Raw genomic sequence first — 16,248 nt, 5'->3', positions numbered from 1 at the left:
GGAGATCCGGTTGCAGTCTCCTTTGGAAAGCACCTTGTGCCTCAGTGGCTAGGGGCGCCGTTCCTGGGGGTGGGTTATGAAGGAGGAACACCGACACACACCCCACCTGGAGGTCAAGGAGAGGGTTGCTCTTTTGAACCGTATGGTTTGTAACACCTAGGGAACGCACATGGGAAGCGATCTAGCTGGCAGTTAGATACACAGGCTGAAGTGGAAAGAAATGACCAAGAAGCTTGGCAGCCTTTGCCCTGGGAAGTGACAGACTTTTCAATTCTCAACTGCGAGGTCCCATTAAACGCAAACAGCGTTTGCTGTGTATCAGATCCGACTTGTGGCACCCCCACCGGTCCACAGTGGAATCACACTCCAAAGGGTTTTCAGAGATGGGACCCTCCGGAAGCGGATCACCATGCATTTCTTCTGAGATGCCTCTAGTATGAAGCATGTTTTGCCAGTTGCTCCGCCCGGAGACTCCAGGCCACGCAGCGTGGGCACCGGGCTCCTTAGTTGGTGAAAGCAGCTTGGGGGGGTGTGTCGCAGTTTGTGGGGGGTTGTTTTAGGGAAAGGGGTGGAAGGAGACCGTTCTCTCTGACTGCACTTGCTTTGGAGGGATGTCTTTCATGACCAGGGCATGAGCCGGAGGCCCTAGTTCAGGCAGAGCCCTGGGACCACACCAGTCCTGGCTCTCTGAAGCTGGACCCAGAGTGAGGCATGAACCCGGCTCTTCAGAAACAAACATAAGGGTTCGGTCTGTCCTCTCCTTGGATCCGTTTCTGCTTTCTTTTCTTTTTCTTTTCCTTTTTGGGGGTGGGGGTGGGGCAGAGAGGGCAGGCCACGGGACAGGAGAGACCAGGTGAGCATTACTAATCGCCCCGTTTAGCAGATAAACCAGCTGCTGCCACGGCGGAACTGTGCTTCACAGGTGTCCCAGTGACTGCTTTTCCTGACCGTTGGCTCCAGGCCTTTCCTTCCTCTTGGGTTGCCTCCTCCCTGCCCCAACCAAACCTACCTCCCATTGGCTCTCATTCCTCCATGGCTCGTCTACCCACCCACCCAAACGGCAATCCTCGGGCCACTTCTTTTTCTTTGTAATGTATCCATTCGCTTTGGTTTCTCCTTTTTGGGGGCTTCGTTCTCAGCCAACCAACCCCACGATAGTCCTTGAATCTGCCTTCTGTCCACCTCTAGTCCGTTCCCTACAGATACACAGCCTCTTCCCCGCTGCCAGAGTGCCCATCCCATGGAAAACCCAGAGCTGACATGGCGCATCCCCTAGGAAAGCGGGGGCTGGTCTCCAGGGTTCACGGGCCTGGTTCAAGGTCCCCAAGCTGCCTCCTGGCTCTCAGCTGCCCTCCTGGCGCCCTTCCTGCGAGCCCCCGCGGGTTCTGTGAAGACCCAGCTCTGACGTCTGAACCCTGGCCAGGCTGCTTCCTGCCTTTGTGTGGGGGCTGCTGTTGTCCAGGGTTCCTGGAATGCCCTTCGATGGGTGGCCACGTCTGCTTTCCTCCCCACACCCTGCATCCTTGTGGAGTCACTTTTAAGAGCCAATGCTGGGCGCATTTCCATCAACACGTGGCTCCCGAGATCAAACTGACAAGATCAGATACGAAATGTGTGCGCGCGCGCCCTGGAAAGCAATGACGGGAGCAGGGAGTTTGCCTAATTGCGGAGGAACCTCAGTAGGGGAGTAAGCATGGTTGAACCGCGGAAAGAATGTGTCCCTAATGCCTGAATTGTACACATAGAGATGTCCAACGGTGGTCTGATTTTGTTGTGTATTTCCTCGACAAGAGCAAATGAAATGAAATGAAAACCACATCCTGGCGGGGGGGCTCCTTGTCCCCGCTTAGTGTCCCTTACTGCCAAGTGCTGCCCGTACCATCCCGTTCGTCTTAGGGGTGTGCAGTTGGTTACCCTCAGCTGCTTCCTAGCAGGGCATCGAGTCTCCAGATGGCAAGGACTGTGCCGGCCCCATAGGCTGTTTCTCTTTGAAATGTGTATCACTTCTACCTTCTTCTCACTCGTTGCTCTCACCCTTGAACTAGAAAGCACAGGCTGACGGGTTCTGGAATGGGGCCTGAGAACCGGCATCATTTCCAGCAAGCTGCCAGGTGACCCTGATGCCCCTGTGGCAAACCTGAAGCACCCCTCACTCCCAGAACCACAGCTGCTACTCCAACGTCCACCGCTGAGCACCTTGGTCTCCACCTGCACAGACGGGGAGCGTGGGGGGAGGCGGAACCTAATCCAAGAACACTCACATCTCCTGCAAGAGAGATGTTGTGACTGTGGCTGTTAAAATCGCATCTCCTGTTTGACACTGGCCTGTTAGCTGAGCCTCTTCTGGAAACAGGTCAGAAGGGAAGGACCCGAAGGAAGACTTATGACATAGCTGGTGGAAGCAGCTGTGTCAAGAGAGGCACAGAGGTGAGGGTAGACCAGGGCCCCATCGCCTCCTACTACCCACTTCCATGCCCCCGCTTCATACCTATGCTTGATTGCTACCCCAGACATAGCAAGTGAGAGCCCCTGAGAACTTGGCCCCACTTGCGTTTTACAAGAACTCCGTCACTGAGCCCTCATTCATCCCTTCGGGCTGAATGCCGTTCTCTCTGCTAGACCATCGCCAGCCTCCTGGGCTTCTTGGGCTCAATCACGGCCTTTCTTCTGGGCTAAGTCTTGCCTGCTGTCTGATTTGCGTTTCATTTCTTATATTTCTCAAGACTGATAAGTGCATCGAACACCAGGAGTACCGTTTAGCAGATAATGAATTGAGCACAGGTGCAACTTCCGCCCAGGTCCAGCACAAGAACCTGGGCGGCGCCCCTGAAGTCCCCGCCCACACCCCTTCTTCTCACTGGCCTGCTGAGATTCCCTCTGCCCGCACCTCTGTAGTGACAGCTCTGTGTTTCCATATCTTGTTGCCACCTACGACTCACATGTCCCTGGGCACCAGAGCATCCTTTCATGTGTGTATGAGCTTCGTGTATCAGTGGCACTAGGTGATGTGTATCTGTGTGTCTGTGTCTATGTGTGTGGCAGGCTTCACTCAAGTTTCAGATGGGCCGTACTTCTGAGTCTTTCCATGATTGATGAGGTTGCTGTCTTTTTCTTTCTCCACTCACGTGTCCCCACTCACCATTCCACAAGGGAGCCCTGGCACAGCAATGGTTACCCCACGACAACTCTAAAGGGTGATGGTTCGAACCCACTGTCTGCTCAGCAGGAGAAAGATAGCGCAGCCTTGGAAATCCCATGGGGCAGCTCTAGTCTGACACTCGGGTGGCTGTGACTTGGAATCAACTCAACAATAATGGGTTGGGATGTTTGGGGGTACCACCCCCGTACACCTCAAGCCATGCAAAAGGATTCAGTGTAGTGGTATAATCTATAAGGAAATCCAACAATTTGCATATTTACGCCAATATAAAACCAGGAGAGAAGGCACCCATTTGCAGGAAGCCTTTTTATTTGAAAAGGTGATGCAGTCAGCCCTCGCTCACCAAGGCCTCCGTGTCTTCTGGAGTGCTATTTGCATATGATAAGTAATGTGCTGTTTACACTTGATAAGTAATCTAAAGATCATTTAAATATAGGTGAGGAGGTGTATACCCTATGTGCAAATGCCATGCCACTTTATGCAATGGGCTCTTGAGCATCCTCAGAGGCCTGTGTGCTGTGGGTGTGCTGGAGCCAGTGCCCAGGGGAATGGAGGGATGGCTGTCCGTGCACATAAGTCCTCATCATAAACGGCATACTGTGAAGAAGGAAGTCACTTCCCTGCCATTTCTCTCCAACTGAAGCCATTTCCTTTCCCAGAAAACAACTGTTGTCCCAGGTTTCTGGATGTTCTTCAGAGTGGAGGTGCCAGGGGAGACACACAGCTGGGTGTACAACTGAGCGCCTTTGTTTAATCTATAGAGGGACATAAACATAAGGGCCCTTGGTGACCCAGTGGTTAACCATCTGGCTGCTAACCAAGGATGGGCATTTTGAACCTACCTGAAAGAGGTGGGCACAGCCTTGGGAACCCTCTGGGGCAGTTCTACTCTGTCCTGGGGGGTCTCTATGAATCAGAGTTGATTGGACACATTTACTCATACACATAAAGGTTTGTTTACGTATGCATGCGTACAAGTGTGAGTTTGTGTTACGTATTCTCTGTTTCACGTAGCTGACACGAGATATGGTAGCCACCCTCTGCTTCTGGCCCTCTTGCAGCGTAATTTAGACACCCACCCTATCTGCCCGCAGAAAGCTGCCTCATTTTGGCTGAGTGCGCACGGCTGGTGTGTGGGTGTTTAACCGACTGTTCTCGGGAGGCAGCTGGGCGCTTTCTCATCGTTCTTGTAGACAGCACAGCATCGCGCAGCCCGGAAGTGTGTCATTTTGCCTGTACCAGAGTAGGTAGAGGGACGAGACATTAGGTAAGGTGACCAGATGCCCCGCTTTGGGCGGGACAGTCCCGATTTTTAACAATGTTTCCCACATCCTGAGGCGTTTTGAAAACGGTCCCAATTTTTGGAAAGAATGCACGACAAGCTAGGGTATATGGTTTTTGGCTGCCATGTAGCTATTTCTCCAGGATACAAGTTTTATCAATGGTGTCCCGCTTTTGTCCCGCTTCACCAATGTTAAAATCTGGTCACCTTATCCTAAGGGTAAAGTGGTGTATGAAATGTTGATGATGGTGCCTGTTGTGAACTGCCGTCATGCTGATCGCCCAACTCCCGGCAGCCCCTCCTGCCCAAGGGAGCAGCTCCTTGGCTGGCACTGAGTCCCCAAACAGCTCTCCTTCAGAAGGCTGAGTTCTCCACTGCCCTTTCAGCCCCGTGTTTCATCGAGCCCTTTGATCTTTGCCAAAATCTCGGATAAAAATCAGTAGCTCCCTGGTATCCTGAATCGCATTCCTTTTATGTACGCAAGCACCTTCTCATCTAGCTAAGCGCTCTTTGAATTTCCTTTTGTATGGCTTTCTGATCAGGTTGGAAGGCCAATTTCCTCCTCTGTATTTTTTTTCCTTCATTTTTTTATTTTAAACTTTGGACTTTTTTGTTTTTTACTGTGAACGTCAGGGGCTCTTGATTTTCTTGTTCAAGCCATGCTTACATGGGCCGTGGCGCAGCTTTAATGTGCCTCAGTGCTCAATGAAAGATGGCAAGTTCAACCCAGAGGTACCACGGGAAAAAGGCCTGGCAACCTACTGCCTAGAATAAATAAATTAATCAATGAACAAATATATATATCACAGGTGTGGTCACCAGGAGGCAGAATTGAATCGCTAGCAACTGAAAAGAAAGAAAATGCCCTGTTAGCAATTGGTAAAGTTACAAGAGATGCTAATTCTCGACTTGTTTTGCCCATTGCCCATCCCTCACAAATCTGATTCGTGCATTTTGCAGACTGTATATGGCAAGTCAAAGCAAACGATCGCAGCTTCCACGAACAGCCCCATTTCATGAACACCAAGTTCTTCTGTATCAAGGAGAGCAAATACGCGGTAAGTTGGTTCTAACGTCCCCATCACCTTCCTGGGAAGCCAGCGCTCTCTGCTTCTCCATGTGCTTGCTGTCCCTGCCTTCGCGGTCCTGGCCTGAGACCACTCAGAGTTCTTGTCGGTTCTCAGAACGCTACTTTCATTCCTCCCCGGCAGTTTAACTGCCCTGAGCGCAGGGTGACTTGAACACACCCGTGTGTGTGTGTGTGTGTGTGTGTGTGTGTGTGTGTGTGTGTGTAATTCCCCTAGGCTCAGGGTCCATAACTCTATTTAGAATGCTTTATGCCAGAATTCTACTGATGCAGCAGGAGTCTTATATTTGAAACAAATGCAAAGTTTGAAAATGGTGAGTCTGAAAGGGACAAGAGTGGTTTCTTCTCTACCTCTTTCCCTGGGGTGGATTGAATGACTTTGGTGATCTTTTCTGCCTCAAGACCTGTTTCGTATACTGCTAGTTTCTTACACTAGTAGTTTCTTACATTAGTAGTGTACCTGCTTATTACACCCCACAAAGGGCTTCTGACACTTTATGAACACCTACCTTCAAGCGTGGGCTAAATGTTGTCAGAACTTGCAAAGGTCTTTTGTAGTTTTTCTTGCAGAGTAGCTCCCAAACCAAAAACACAACACAAACAAACAGAAAGTCCACTCGCTGCCATTGAGTCGAGTCCCACGCAGCGCCGCGCTGCAGGACAGGGGAAGGGTGCCCTGTGGGTTTCTGAGGGTAAATCTTTGTGAGAGATTAAGAAAGCCTCAGCTCTCTCCTGGGGAGCAGCCTGGTGGCTTTTAACGGCTCATCTTGCAGTTAGCAGCCAGCACGTCACCCACATCACCACCCAGCCTCCGGAGTAGCTCCAAACCCCCTTTACAGAGAGTCTCTCTGTGAGAAAGACTAGCGTTCTTGGTTCTTAAGGGCTTATCTTCAAACAAGCAGCCAGCTGAGTAAGGTGAGCTAAGTCACAGGGAAGACGTGTGCTAAAAGTAAACTGTTAATAATTGAAAAATAAGATCATGAGAATATTGACAGAATGTAAAAAATAACCAATATCTGTAAGCATCACGTGTAGAATTGTTGACCGAGCCAGGGTGGGGGGCGGGGATGGAAAACGGTATGTCTGCTTTGGCCAAGTCCAACCGCATCTGCCCCGGAGGGTGCCAGGGACAGCCAACTGGAGTCTAGCACACATCTCTCCCTTTTTCTAGGAGGCTCTATCGGGCTAAAGGCTTGGACAGGGCGGGGAGGGGTGGGGGCAGTCCTAGAACTGGCTTGATAGCACAACTCCTTTTAAAGGTGATTCAACCATGGGGGGGCGGTGTGTTCTAAAAATGATATGGTGATGATTGCACAATTCTCCTTGATATGGTGGCACTAGTAAAGTCTGTGGTGTGTAAATTAAGTGCCAATAAAACTGTTTTTTTTTTTAAGCTGACAGGATTTTGTACAGGTCTGATTTCCTAGGGGCTTTTTTGAAAAATGGATTTTAGCAGTTTTATTGACATGAGATTCACATGTCATACAGTTCAATCGTTGAAGCATGTTTAAACAAGTTGTGCTATCATCACCACAATCCACTTTAGGACACTTCCTTCTTTCTTGTAATTATTCTTATTAGCTCCCCATATCCCCCCAACCTCCCTGCCATCACATTACCCAGAGACTTTTGGAATAGAAACCTTCAGGTAGTCATCTGGAGGTTTCCTTAGGACGAGAAGCTTCAAGGAAATCTGGATATTCTGTCCCTGTCTCACGGTAGGCCGTGGGCCGTAGTGACTTCTGCAGTTGTGTAGGAGGAGCCCTGGTAACGTAGTGGGTTACCTGTTGGGCTGCTCACTGTAAGGTTAGGAGTTCAAAACCACCGACCACTCTGAGAGACCAAAGTGAGGCTCTCTATTCCCATAAAGAATTGCAGTCTAGGAAACCCACAGGAGCAGTTCTGCCCTGTCCTGTACGGTTGCTGTGAGTCAGAACGGACTCGGTGGCAGTACTCTTGAGAACCCTGGTGGGGTAATGGGTTAAGCCTTGGGCAGCTGAGGGCGAGGCTGGTGATTCAAGCCCACCAGCCGCTCCTCCTCCCGAGAAAGGTGAGGCCATCTCCTTTGGTAAAGAGTTACAGTCACGGAAACCCAGCAGAGCAGTTCGACTCTGTTCCGAGGGCTTGCTGAGTCTGAGCGAGGTGGAAGGAGGAAGGGTGGGGTCTCTGGAGACTGTCGTGGTCATGAGGGTGCATAGCATCATTGAGGGTGACTTTTCTTTTTCCCAACAGACCAATGCAATTAAAACGTACAAGTACAACGCGATCACCTTCCTGCCTATGAATCTGTTTGAGCAGTTTAAGAGAGCAGCCAATTTCTATTTCCTGATCCTGCTGATCTTACAGGTAATGCCCTTTGATATTTGAACTCTGATTTGAATTGTGGTGACTCACAGACACTTTAAGGTACAGAAGTCTGTGGTTCCCACCCATGTCCAAGCTCGGAATGTTGGCGTCAGGATTGCCCGGGCTGAAGAACAAGCGCGTCAGACACAGAACCAGCTCAACACATAGTCAAGGAACCGGGGAGCGAGCAGAATAGCTTTGGATTTTATGTTGATTTCACACAGATGTGTGTGTGTTGAAACTGGCTTTCCTGAAAGTGCCTAAAATTAGAACACGGCTTTGTAAAAGTACTTATACCTTTTAAGTTATTGGCTGTGCTTGCCTTCATGGTTTGTGGAATAGGTGTCTCATTTCCTCAAGACAAGTATTCATTCTTGTTCATATTCTGGTCAAATACCTCAAGGAAACTGCTTTTGTGAGCTGGGTTTTACATTGGAAAGGTCAATTGTATGCCTGAGGGTTCCCCACCAGCTCAACCGTAATTTGACTGAGTTCACACATCTGAAGAGCATCACACACACACACACACACACACACACACACACACGCACTGCATACGTTGCCAGCTGTTTAGGAATGGTTACAGCCATGGGCCCTTGGCACACTCCAGTTAGTGCCCAAAGAACCAGCCTTTAGCATTGGGCATGCAGGTTACAGAGGCTCATGTAGCCACTTTGTTGTATCAGAGTCTTTCCATCAAACGTTGGGATTTGGAAAGCAATTTCCCCCTGCCCCAGCTACTAAACCCTCTCAAGTTTTAGGAAAATCGTACGTCGCGTGCAGCTGGGTGGGGTTGTAGGGACCCATGAAGTGGAGAAGAGAGAGAAGTGGATAGTCAGCAGATTTCATAGAACGTAGGCTTGCTGAAATCTCCTGGTCTTACTGTCCGTGGGAATGATTCAGACACAGGCTCGTGTCGAGGCAAACATTCTGTGTTGTGAGGTGTAGTGAGTGGGCCCCCTTTCCCCCACCCCCACCCCGCTCCCTTCTAGCCAAGGCGGGTTCCTCCTATTCTTTGATGTCAAGAACATGAACTATCTAGGCGAGGCAAATTCTCAGAGGCAGAAAGTAGGTGACTGTTACCGGGTGCTGGGAGCGGGATGGGGAGGCGAGGAGTTATTGCTGAAAGGGGACCGTGTTTCTGTTTGGGGTGGCGAAGAGGTTGTGGTGATGTTTGTAGAGTTCAGTCAAAGTAATTGATGCCACCGAATTATCCACTTAAAAATGCTTCACGGGATCCGTCTTAGATATAGTTGACCATCAAAAATTTTTTTAACTTTTTGGAAGAGAGATTACCCACATTACAGAACAAGGATGAAGGCTTCAAAAGAGCAAACAAACAGATTACAGTTCCCTTTTAGGTATCATATTACAAAGTCATACCTGTGTCCAGGTAAGAGCGCAATGAGAAGTGTCAGAAGCCACTGGCCCAGGCTTCCCTCCAGCTGCCCAGAAGCCAGCGAGAATAATCTGTTGGAGGGAGGCTGGCTGGTATGGGAGGCACCTTTTCCAAGGTGTCATAGAGGATGCAGATGTGTATGATCATTGGGAGTACACTTAGAGTGAGCCGTCAGGTCCCAGTGGGTCCTTGAACACATCTACATATGGTTTTGTTTTGCTTTAAGGCAATTCCTCAAATCAGCACGCTGGCCTGGTATACCACCTTTGTGCCTCTGCTCCTGGTACTGGGCATCACCGCCATCAAAGACCTGGTGGACGATGTGGTAAGGGCCTTTCCACCCTGTCTTCAAGCTCATTGTGATTTGGCAGTAATGGCTGGCGTTTGGAGATTATTGAAGTAACACTTGCCTGTCTCCCTTTCAAAGGCTCGCCATAAGATGGATAAAGAAGTAAACAACAGGACGTGTGAGGTCATCAAGGACGGCAGGTACGGTGCCTTCTCTGTTACCGGCTTAGGATGCCATCGAGCCAACTCCAGCTCATGGCGACCCTGTAGTCAACAGAACACCACGTTACCTGGCCCTGCACCATCGTCACAGCCCTTCCTGGGTGTACTAGAGTCCACTGGTGTCAGCCATGGTGTATTCTGAGTGACTTCCAACCCTGGGGGTCGCGTCTTCTAGAACTCTTTTGGACCATCTTTCACTGTGATTTATAGAGCTTTCATTGGTTAATTTTCTTATTTATTGGTTTTTATTTTATTTTTTTGTTAATTTCCAGTAGCAGACAACAAGGCCTTAATTTCTAATCGTAGCTTAGTCTGGAAGCTCCACCAAAGGTTACCCTCTGTGGATGATCCTGCTGGTCTTTGAGATATTGGTGGAAGAGTTTCCAGTACCGTAGCAGCGCATGCGCCACTATGGTCCAGCTAAAGATGAGTGGTGGGTCACTTAGTTTCAAGAATACATGAATATGCTTAGAGACCTGTTTAGGGACAATCATCTGACTAAGAAATCTATGGGTACACAAACCATCTCATTATAAAGACCTCCCTTAACTTACGAAGACCTTGTATCCTCCTTGTAGCCTAGTGGCTCTGTCTCAGTGCATTGTGGGGAGTCAGTTGCCTGCTGGGGCTCTTGGGTTATCAACACACCCTGTGTTTGCACAACTCCCTCATCGCATCTCTCTTGTTACCTGAGTTCCCTCTCAAGGCTTTGCTCACAGGTCTTGATATCTTCCCCAATTCTCTAGCTATGCTGACTTCTCCCTTCTCTGAACCTTCAGTGTTTTCTTTTCCTCTTATGATCTGCATTTTATTATAATTATGTGTGTTAGCGTCTCATCTCTTGTGGACTCTCAGTTTCTCCAGGAGACTGTCTGACAGCATTTGTCTTTGTCTCCACCGGAGCCTCCACCACATCGGAGCCTCTACCACACAGAAAAGACTCAACCAGCGTTTGTTAAGTTAATGCCACCAACCGTGACCACAGTCCTAATTCAGCAAGAGCCTCCGGCAGAACTGTAACTTCCAGGGTTAAAAATAGAGGCTCTGGCACCATCCAAAGACTGTTTGAAGGTCAACACAAGAGAAAAATAACCCAATATACAGCCACATGGTAGCAGTGTCTATTTTTAACATGGACAACTGTTTTCCTCACATGCACAGGCACAAAATAGACTGTGTTTCAGATATTCCCTTTTGAGTCACTGAGAATCAGTGTGGTGAACACTGGTGAGAGTCAGGTCAAGCCCACAGACCACCGTCAGCCCACGATATTGACAAACTATCCTGGTAAAGGGTAGCCCTGAGTTGTCTCAAATGGGGGGTGATGGTGGTGGTTGGTATATGCATTGTCAGGGCTGTGGTCTCAGAAGCCCCCACGGTGGAGTCAAGCCTGTGTGAGGACGGGCACAGGTGTTGATGGCACTCCATCTAGGGAAACCACATCACAGTACAAGAGTGCCAGCCACGCTGTCCCCACCAGTCCAAAAGAGCTCTGAGAAGAAGATGCTAATTTGTTCATTCATCATTTGAGCCCCATTTGCAAACTTGTCATTCCAGCTATTGAAATGCAAACTACTATAATTTCCTTTACTCAAAGATATGCTGCATTTGACTTAATTCTAGTACAATTGGGAAAGTTAAGACATAAGTGTGTGTTTTAAATCTCTCAAGTCCTCTCACTTTTCCCCTCTTCTATACATTAATGGGAGGTAAAACCTAGCAATTGGATTTCTCCTCCCCCCCCCCAAAAAAAGATACAGGTTTAGTTGGGGGGTTGTTCCTTGTTCTGTTAGGGGTCTCTCATCTTTACCTGGCCATCTTTAAAACAGGACTATATTTTAAAATGTTAAAATATATATATATTGATATTGTTTTGGACATTTAGATGTGTCTATTCTATAGCTCCTAGGACTGAAGATGGTAATCCTGAGTTTATCGCACTTCTTCCCAGCATCCTTATTGGATGTATTGCAGCAGTGACATCTACAGCAGCCTATAACCAATAGAAACGTTTCCTTTTTTACACCCCCTTTTCCACATTGGCTCTTGCAAGGTAACAGTAGCTGGCAGGTTAATCTGCAGCCTTCCAGAATTCTTTGCTATATACAAACATGGCCCTTTTTCATATACACACAAAAATCGTGATAGGTATCGATAGCATCGACTGTTCTATGTTTGCTTTTTTGACCTAGGATATCCTAGACAGAAGATTGCAGACCTGACTTCTCGTCAAAGTGTCTCCTATGTCTTTCTTAGCCTATAAATGGCCTCCTAACGAAGGTTGGAATCATAGATATCAGGAAGCTTGCTGACAAGCAAAGGAAATCTACCCTTTAAACACTCTCTTCTTGTCTGGGAGAAGACAAGGGTGCCGTTGTTGTAAAAAGCATCCTTCCTTGATCGACGGGTCAACAAGAATGTTGGCAGGTCTGCTGTGTAAACGATGAACAAGTTTTGCAAGGTAGAATATTAAAATGAGGAACACGTCAGAGCGTTGCACCTGCTGGCCAGCTCAGAGGTCACTCACCGAGGAGCTGAGCACGTCGGTACTGGGTCAGCTTCCTCCGATGCTGAGAACCAGGGAGCTGGGAGGCCCTCTGGCAGGACCAGTGATCTACAGGGCACAGTGCCCAGACGTGATGAAGATGTCCAGAGAGACCCTGGTTTGTTGAGATCAGGCTGTCATGGTGGATGCTGGCCAGGGGAAGTTAGAGACAGAAAAGGCACACGAGGGCTCAGGAAACCCATGTTGGGGCTGTTACATATTCCTGCCCTGAGCCTGGCACTGAGCAGGTGACAGGTAACCGAGAGGCACACAAACTGAGAGAATGAGGGCAGGATAGGAGCACAGCCGCAGAAGGTGGCACGGACGTATCTCCCTCCCTGGTAAAGCCTTCATCCCGTTGACTAGTGTCGTATGGAAGGAACATTGGCACTCGGGGGAGGGCCCCGAAGATGCTGAATTCATGTTTCTGAATAAGCGGAGTTTAACAAACAATTCCACAACATCCAAGCTCTGTGACATTGATCAAGAAGAGGCTCGGCTGGTGCTATCTGCTCGTGTGTGATCAGGGTCTTGGCAGGAAGCAAATTCGAACTTGGACCCTGAGGGGAAGAGATATTAATGAAAGGACAGTGGGCAGAGGTGTGGGCAGAAGCCGACCCGGGATGCTGTGTCCTCAGAACTGCAGGAGCTTAGAAGCCATGACCACCTTAGTGGTCTTAAAGGACCACCGGGAAGAGATGGAAGACAGAGTATTCCAGAGCTGTGGAGGAGGGCTGCCCTGAATGGATGCTCCTGAATGGCAGCAGCCACGACCGACCAGAAATGCAGCCAGCCAAAGAAGGGAGAGTGAAAATTAGCACGCTCCTTCTGCTCCTACCTCCCAGCCTGCTTTCTCTGTCCCCTTTTGGCCAAACCAGAACTGAGCCAGATGGTTAGGGGGCCACAGAGGACCTGGGATGCAAGCTCCCTGTGGAGCTGGACCGAGCAAAGCCAAGAATGAAATGACCAGTATACCACCCTCCCTGTCGTTGTCATGGCCAGGTGGCAAAGGCCTGTGCATTGCCAAGTGCTTTACAAACTGTAAGGTGACTGTATTCTTAGGAAGACTGAAGTAGCCACCATCCTCTCCTTTCAACCTTAACAGGATTCTAAGAACCCCGTATGTGGCTGCCTCATGAAATGGCTGAATTGTTAACAAATGTTTTCCCTGCGATTGCAATGTTTCCCAGCAGGTTGGCCATGCACGAAAGCACCATGCCAAGGTCTTTCAGAAGTCAGACAGCATCTGTTATTTTTCACCCTCAGGTTCAAAGTTGCCAAGTGGAAGGAGGTTCAAGTGGGGGATGTCATTCGGCTAAAGAAAAATGATTTCATTCCAGTAAGTGGTCGAGTCTTCCCTGGTCTCCCCACTGTGACCTGGCACCCTCCCGTTTCCCTTTGGGAGGGTCTCTTGTGATGGGTGTGTTTTGTTTTAAACAGGCTGACATCCTGCTGCTGTCCAGCTCCGAACCTAACAGCCTCTGCTACGTCGAAACGGCTGAGCTCGATGGGTAAGCCGCGCTTGGTTGGGCCAGACCTTGGAAGGCACCCTGGTGATTACAGTGAGTGGGGTGTCTGCCATCTAGAAAGAGGCCAGATCTGGCCGGGCCTTTGTGGCGTGCTGGCTGGCTGGCTCTCTTTTTTCTTCCATCAAATGCACTTCTCAAGATCTGCCTTTCCCAGAGAAGGAAAAAGGGTGACCATAAGGGTGCCTGTGTGAGCCCTTTATAAACCACCGAGCCGTCTCCAGACAAACACATGGCTCTTAGTGGCTGTTTCCGTGAAGAGAACAGAATTTGGAAATCTTTGTTGGTTTGTTGGTTTGGGTCATTGTATACTACCACTGAATGGCAATATGTAGTTTGGGTGTTGCCCCGTTTTTAATGTATTTATTGAGTGCTAGCTGGTTCACAGTCACTTCATGTCTTTGGGCTCATGTAACCTTCTCAACAACCCTGTGAGGCCCACATGAGCACCTCGACTTTACCGATGATGAAACGGGAGCACTGGGTGGGGGGTGAGGTCAGGCAGTGTCTTAGTTGTGTTGTTTTTGCTGTTAGGTGCTGTCAAATAGGTTGCAATGCATCGTGACCCCGGGTACCGTAGAACAAATACTGCCAGTGCTGTGCCACTGTTGTTATGTGGGAGCGCATTACGGCAACCACTGTGTGAAGCCATCTCCTTGAGAGGCCTCCTCTTTTTCAGTGACCCTCCATGTTATCGGGCATGCTGTCCTCTTCCAGGGATTATTCTCTCCTGAGAGCAAACCCAAAGTATCTGAGATGAAATCTCACCACTCTCACTTCCGGGGAACAGTCTAGCTGTACTTCTTCCAAGACAAACGTGCCTGTTCTTTGGGCAGTCTGTGGTTCTGTAAACATTCCTCATCAACACCTGAGTTCAAGTGGACTGATTTTTCTGGTCTTCCCTATTCATCATTCAACTCTCACCTGAAAATAAGGCCATTCAGATACCACTCATCAGGCGCACCTGTGTCCTCAGGATGACATCTTTGCCCTTCGACACTTTTTCCCCCCTTCAGCACTTTAGAGAGGTCTCATGAAGCACATTTGCTCGATGCAAGAGGACAGCTGATTTCTTGAGACTGCTTCTGTGAGCATCCACCAAGATGAAATCCTTGACAGCTCAGCTTCAATCTTGTCTCCCTGTACCATGATGTTGTCCCTTGGCCCAGTTGGGGGCATCTGGGTTCTCTGGGTGCTAAGTTGCAATCCTACTGAAGGCTGAGTCCTTGATGTCACCAGCAAGCGCTTCAAGTCCTGCTCACGGTCAACAAGCAGTGTGTCTAGTCCTGCCATAACCAGACACCACCAATCGGGTGGCTTGAACAAGTCAAAATGGAGTTTTGCCCAGTTTGGGAGGCTACAAAGTACAATTCAGAGTTGCAGCTGAAGCGGAAGGCTTTCCCTCTCAACCGTCTCTGGAGGAAGGTCTTGATTTCTCCCCCTTCTGTTGCCCAATTCCTTGGAGCTCCCCATGTCTCTTGACATCTATCTGATTCTGTCTCCATTTCCTCTTGCTAATTGAATCTTCTTTGTATTTCAAATAAGAACCCTTGGTGGCATGGGATCCACATAGGGCTGCTACCCACAAGGTCAACAGTTCAAAACCACCAGCCACTTCTGAGAGAAAGATGAGGCTGGCCACTCTAGTAAAGATTTGCAGTCTGGGACACCCACGGGGTAGTTCTCTGCCCTATGGGGCACTTTGAGTTTGTGTGGACACAGAGAGGGACTCAAGACACACCTACGCCAGTCCCGTCTCATTAGCATAACAAAGGAAGCCTATTCCCAAGTGGGATTCCAGCCCTAGCTATAGAGATTATGATTTACAATGCATATTTGGGGGGAACCCAATTCAGTCCATAGCAAACAGGAAGTGCCCAATCAGGTTGCTGCTCCCTGGGACTGCCTCTCAGGCCGGTCCTGTGTTTGCCACTGTAACATTAAAGCTCTTTTTCTCATACCCTAGGGTGTAGGGTAAACGTTGGACTGCTGACCAGTGGTGGTGGTGGTGGTGGTGGTGGTGGTGGTGGTGGAGGTGGTGGCAGTTCAAACCCACTAGCCACCTGAGGGAGGAAGCTGAGACTGCCTACTCTTATAAAGATATGCTGTCTCAGAAACTCAACAGGGTCACTATGAGTCAGAACAGACTTTATGACATTGAGTTCGGGTTTTGATCTCTGACCAACCTTGCCAATTTGTATGTATTTCACGCTTCAGAGTCCAGTCAGTAATCCAAATTCCCCAATCGGTCTCCTGAGAAAGGCTGAGGCAGGGCTTTGAGGGAGACCAGTAATGTTGGAAGGACTCTAACAACAGGTCTGGTTGCTATGATTGACACGCACATACACACACTACCACCACCACCACCACCACATGCTCCTCCACCACCACCA

At 49.1% G+C, this 16,248-nt stretch overlaps 1 protein-coding gene across 1 annotated transcript in view; it reads left to right on the top strand.

Moving 5' to 3' along the window:
• Positions 1–16,248, top strand: part of ATP8B1 (ATPase phospholipid transporting 8B1) — a 64,554-nt gene that overhangs the window by 9,733 nt on the left and 38,573 nt on the right. Inside the window, exons 2-7 of the mRNA XM_004703011.3 lie at positions 5,403–5,500; positions 7,762–7,875; positions 9,501–9,599; positions 9,702–9,763; positions 13,596–13,668; positions 13,770–13,840. Of these exons, the coding sequence (XP_004703068.1) occupies positions 5,403–5,500; positions 7,762–7,875; positions 9,501–9,599; positions 9,702–9,763; positions 13,596–13,668; positions 13,770–13,840 (517 nt within the window). The remainder of the gene's footprint in view (positions 1–5,402; positions 5,501–7,761; positions 7,876–9,500; positions 9,600–9,701; positions 9,764–13,595; positions 13,669–13,769; positions 13,841–16,248) is intronic.

Source organism: Echinops telfairi, unplaced genomic scaffold (genome assembly GCF_000313985.2).
Source record: "Echinops telfairi isolate 266 unplaced genomic scaffold, ASM31398v2 ScPeMD7_7400;HRSCAF=8409, whole genome shotgun sequence".
Taxonomy (NCBI): Eukaryota; Metazoa; Chordata; class Mammalia; order Afrosoricida; family Tenrecidae; genus Echinops; species Echinops telfairi.
This window is presented reverse-complemented; position numbering and strand designations above follow the sequence as displayed.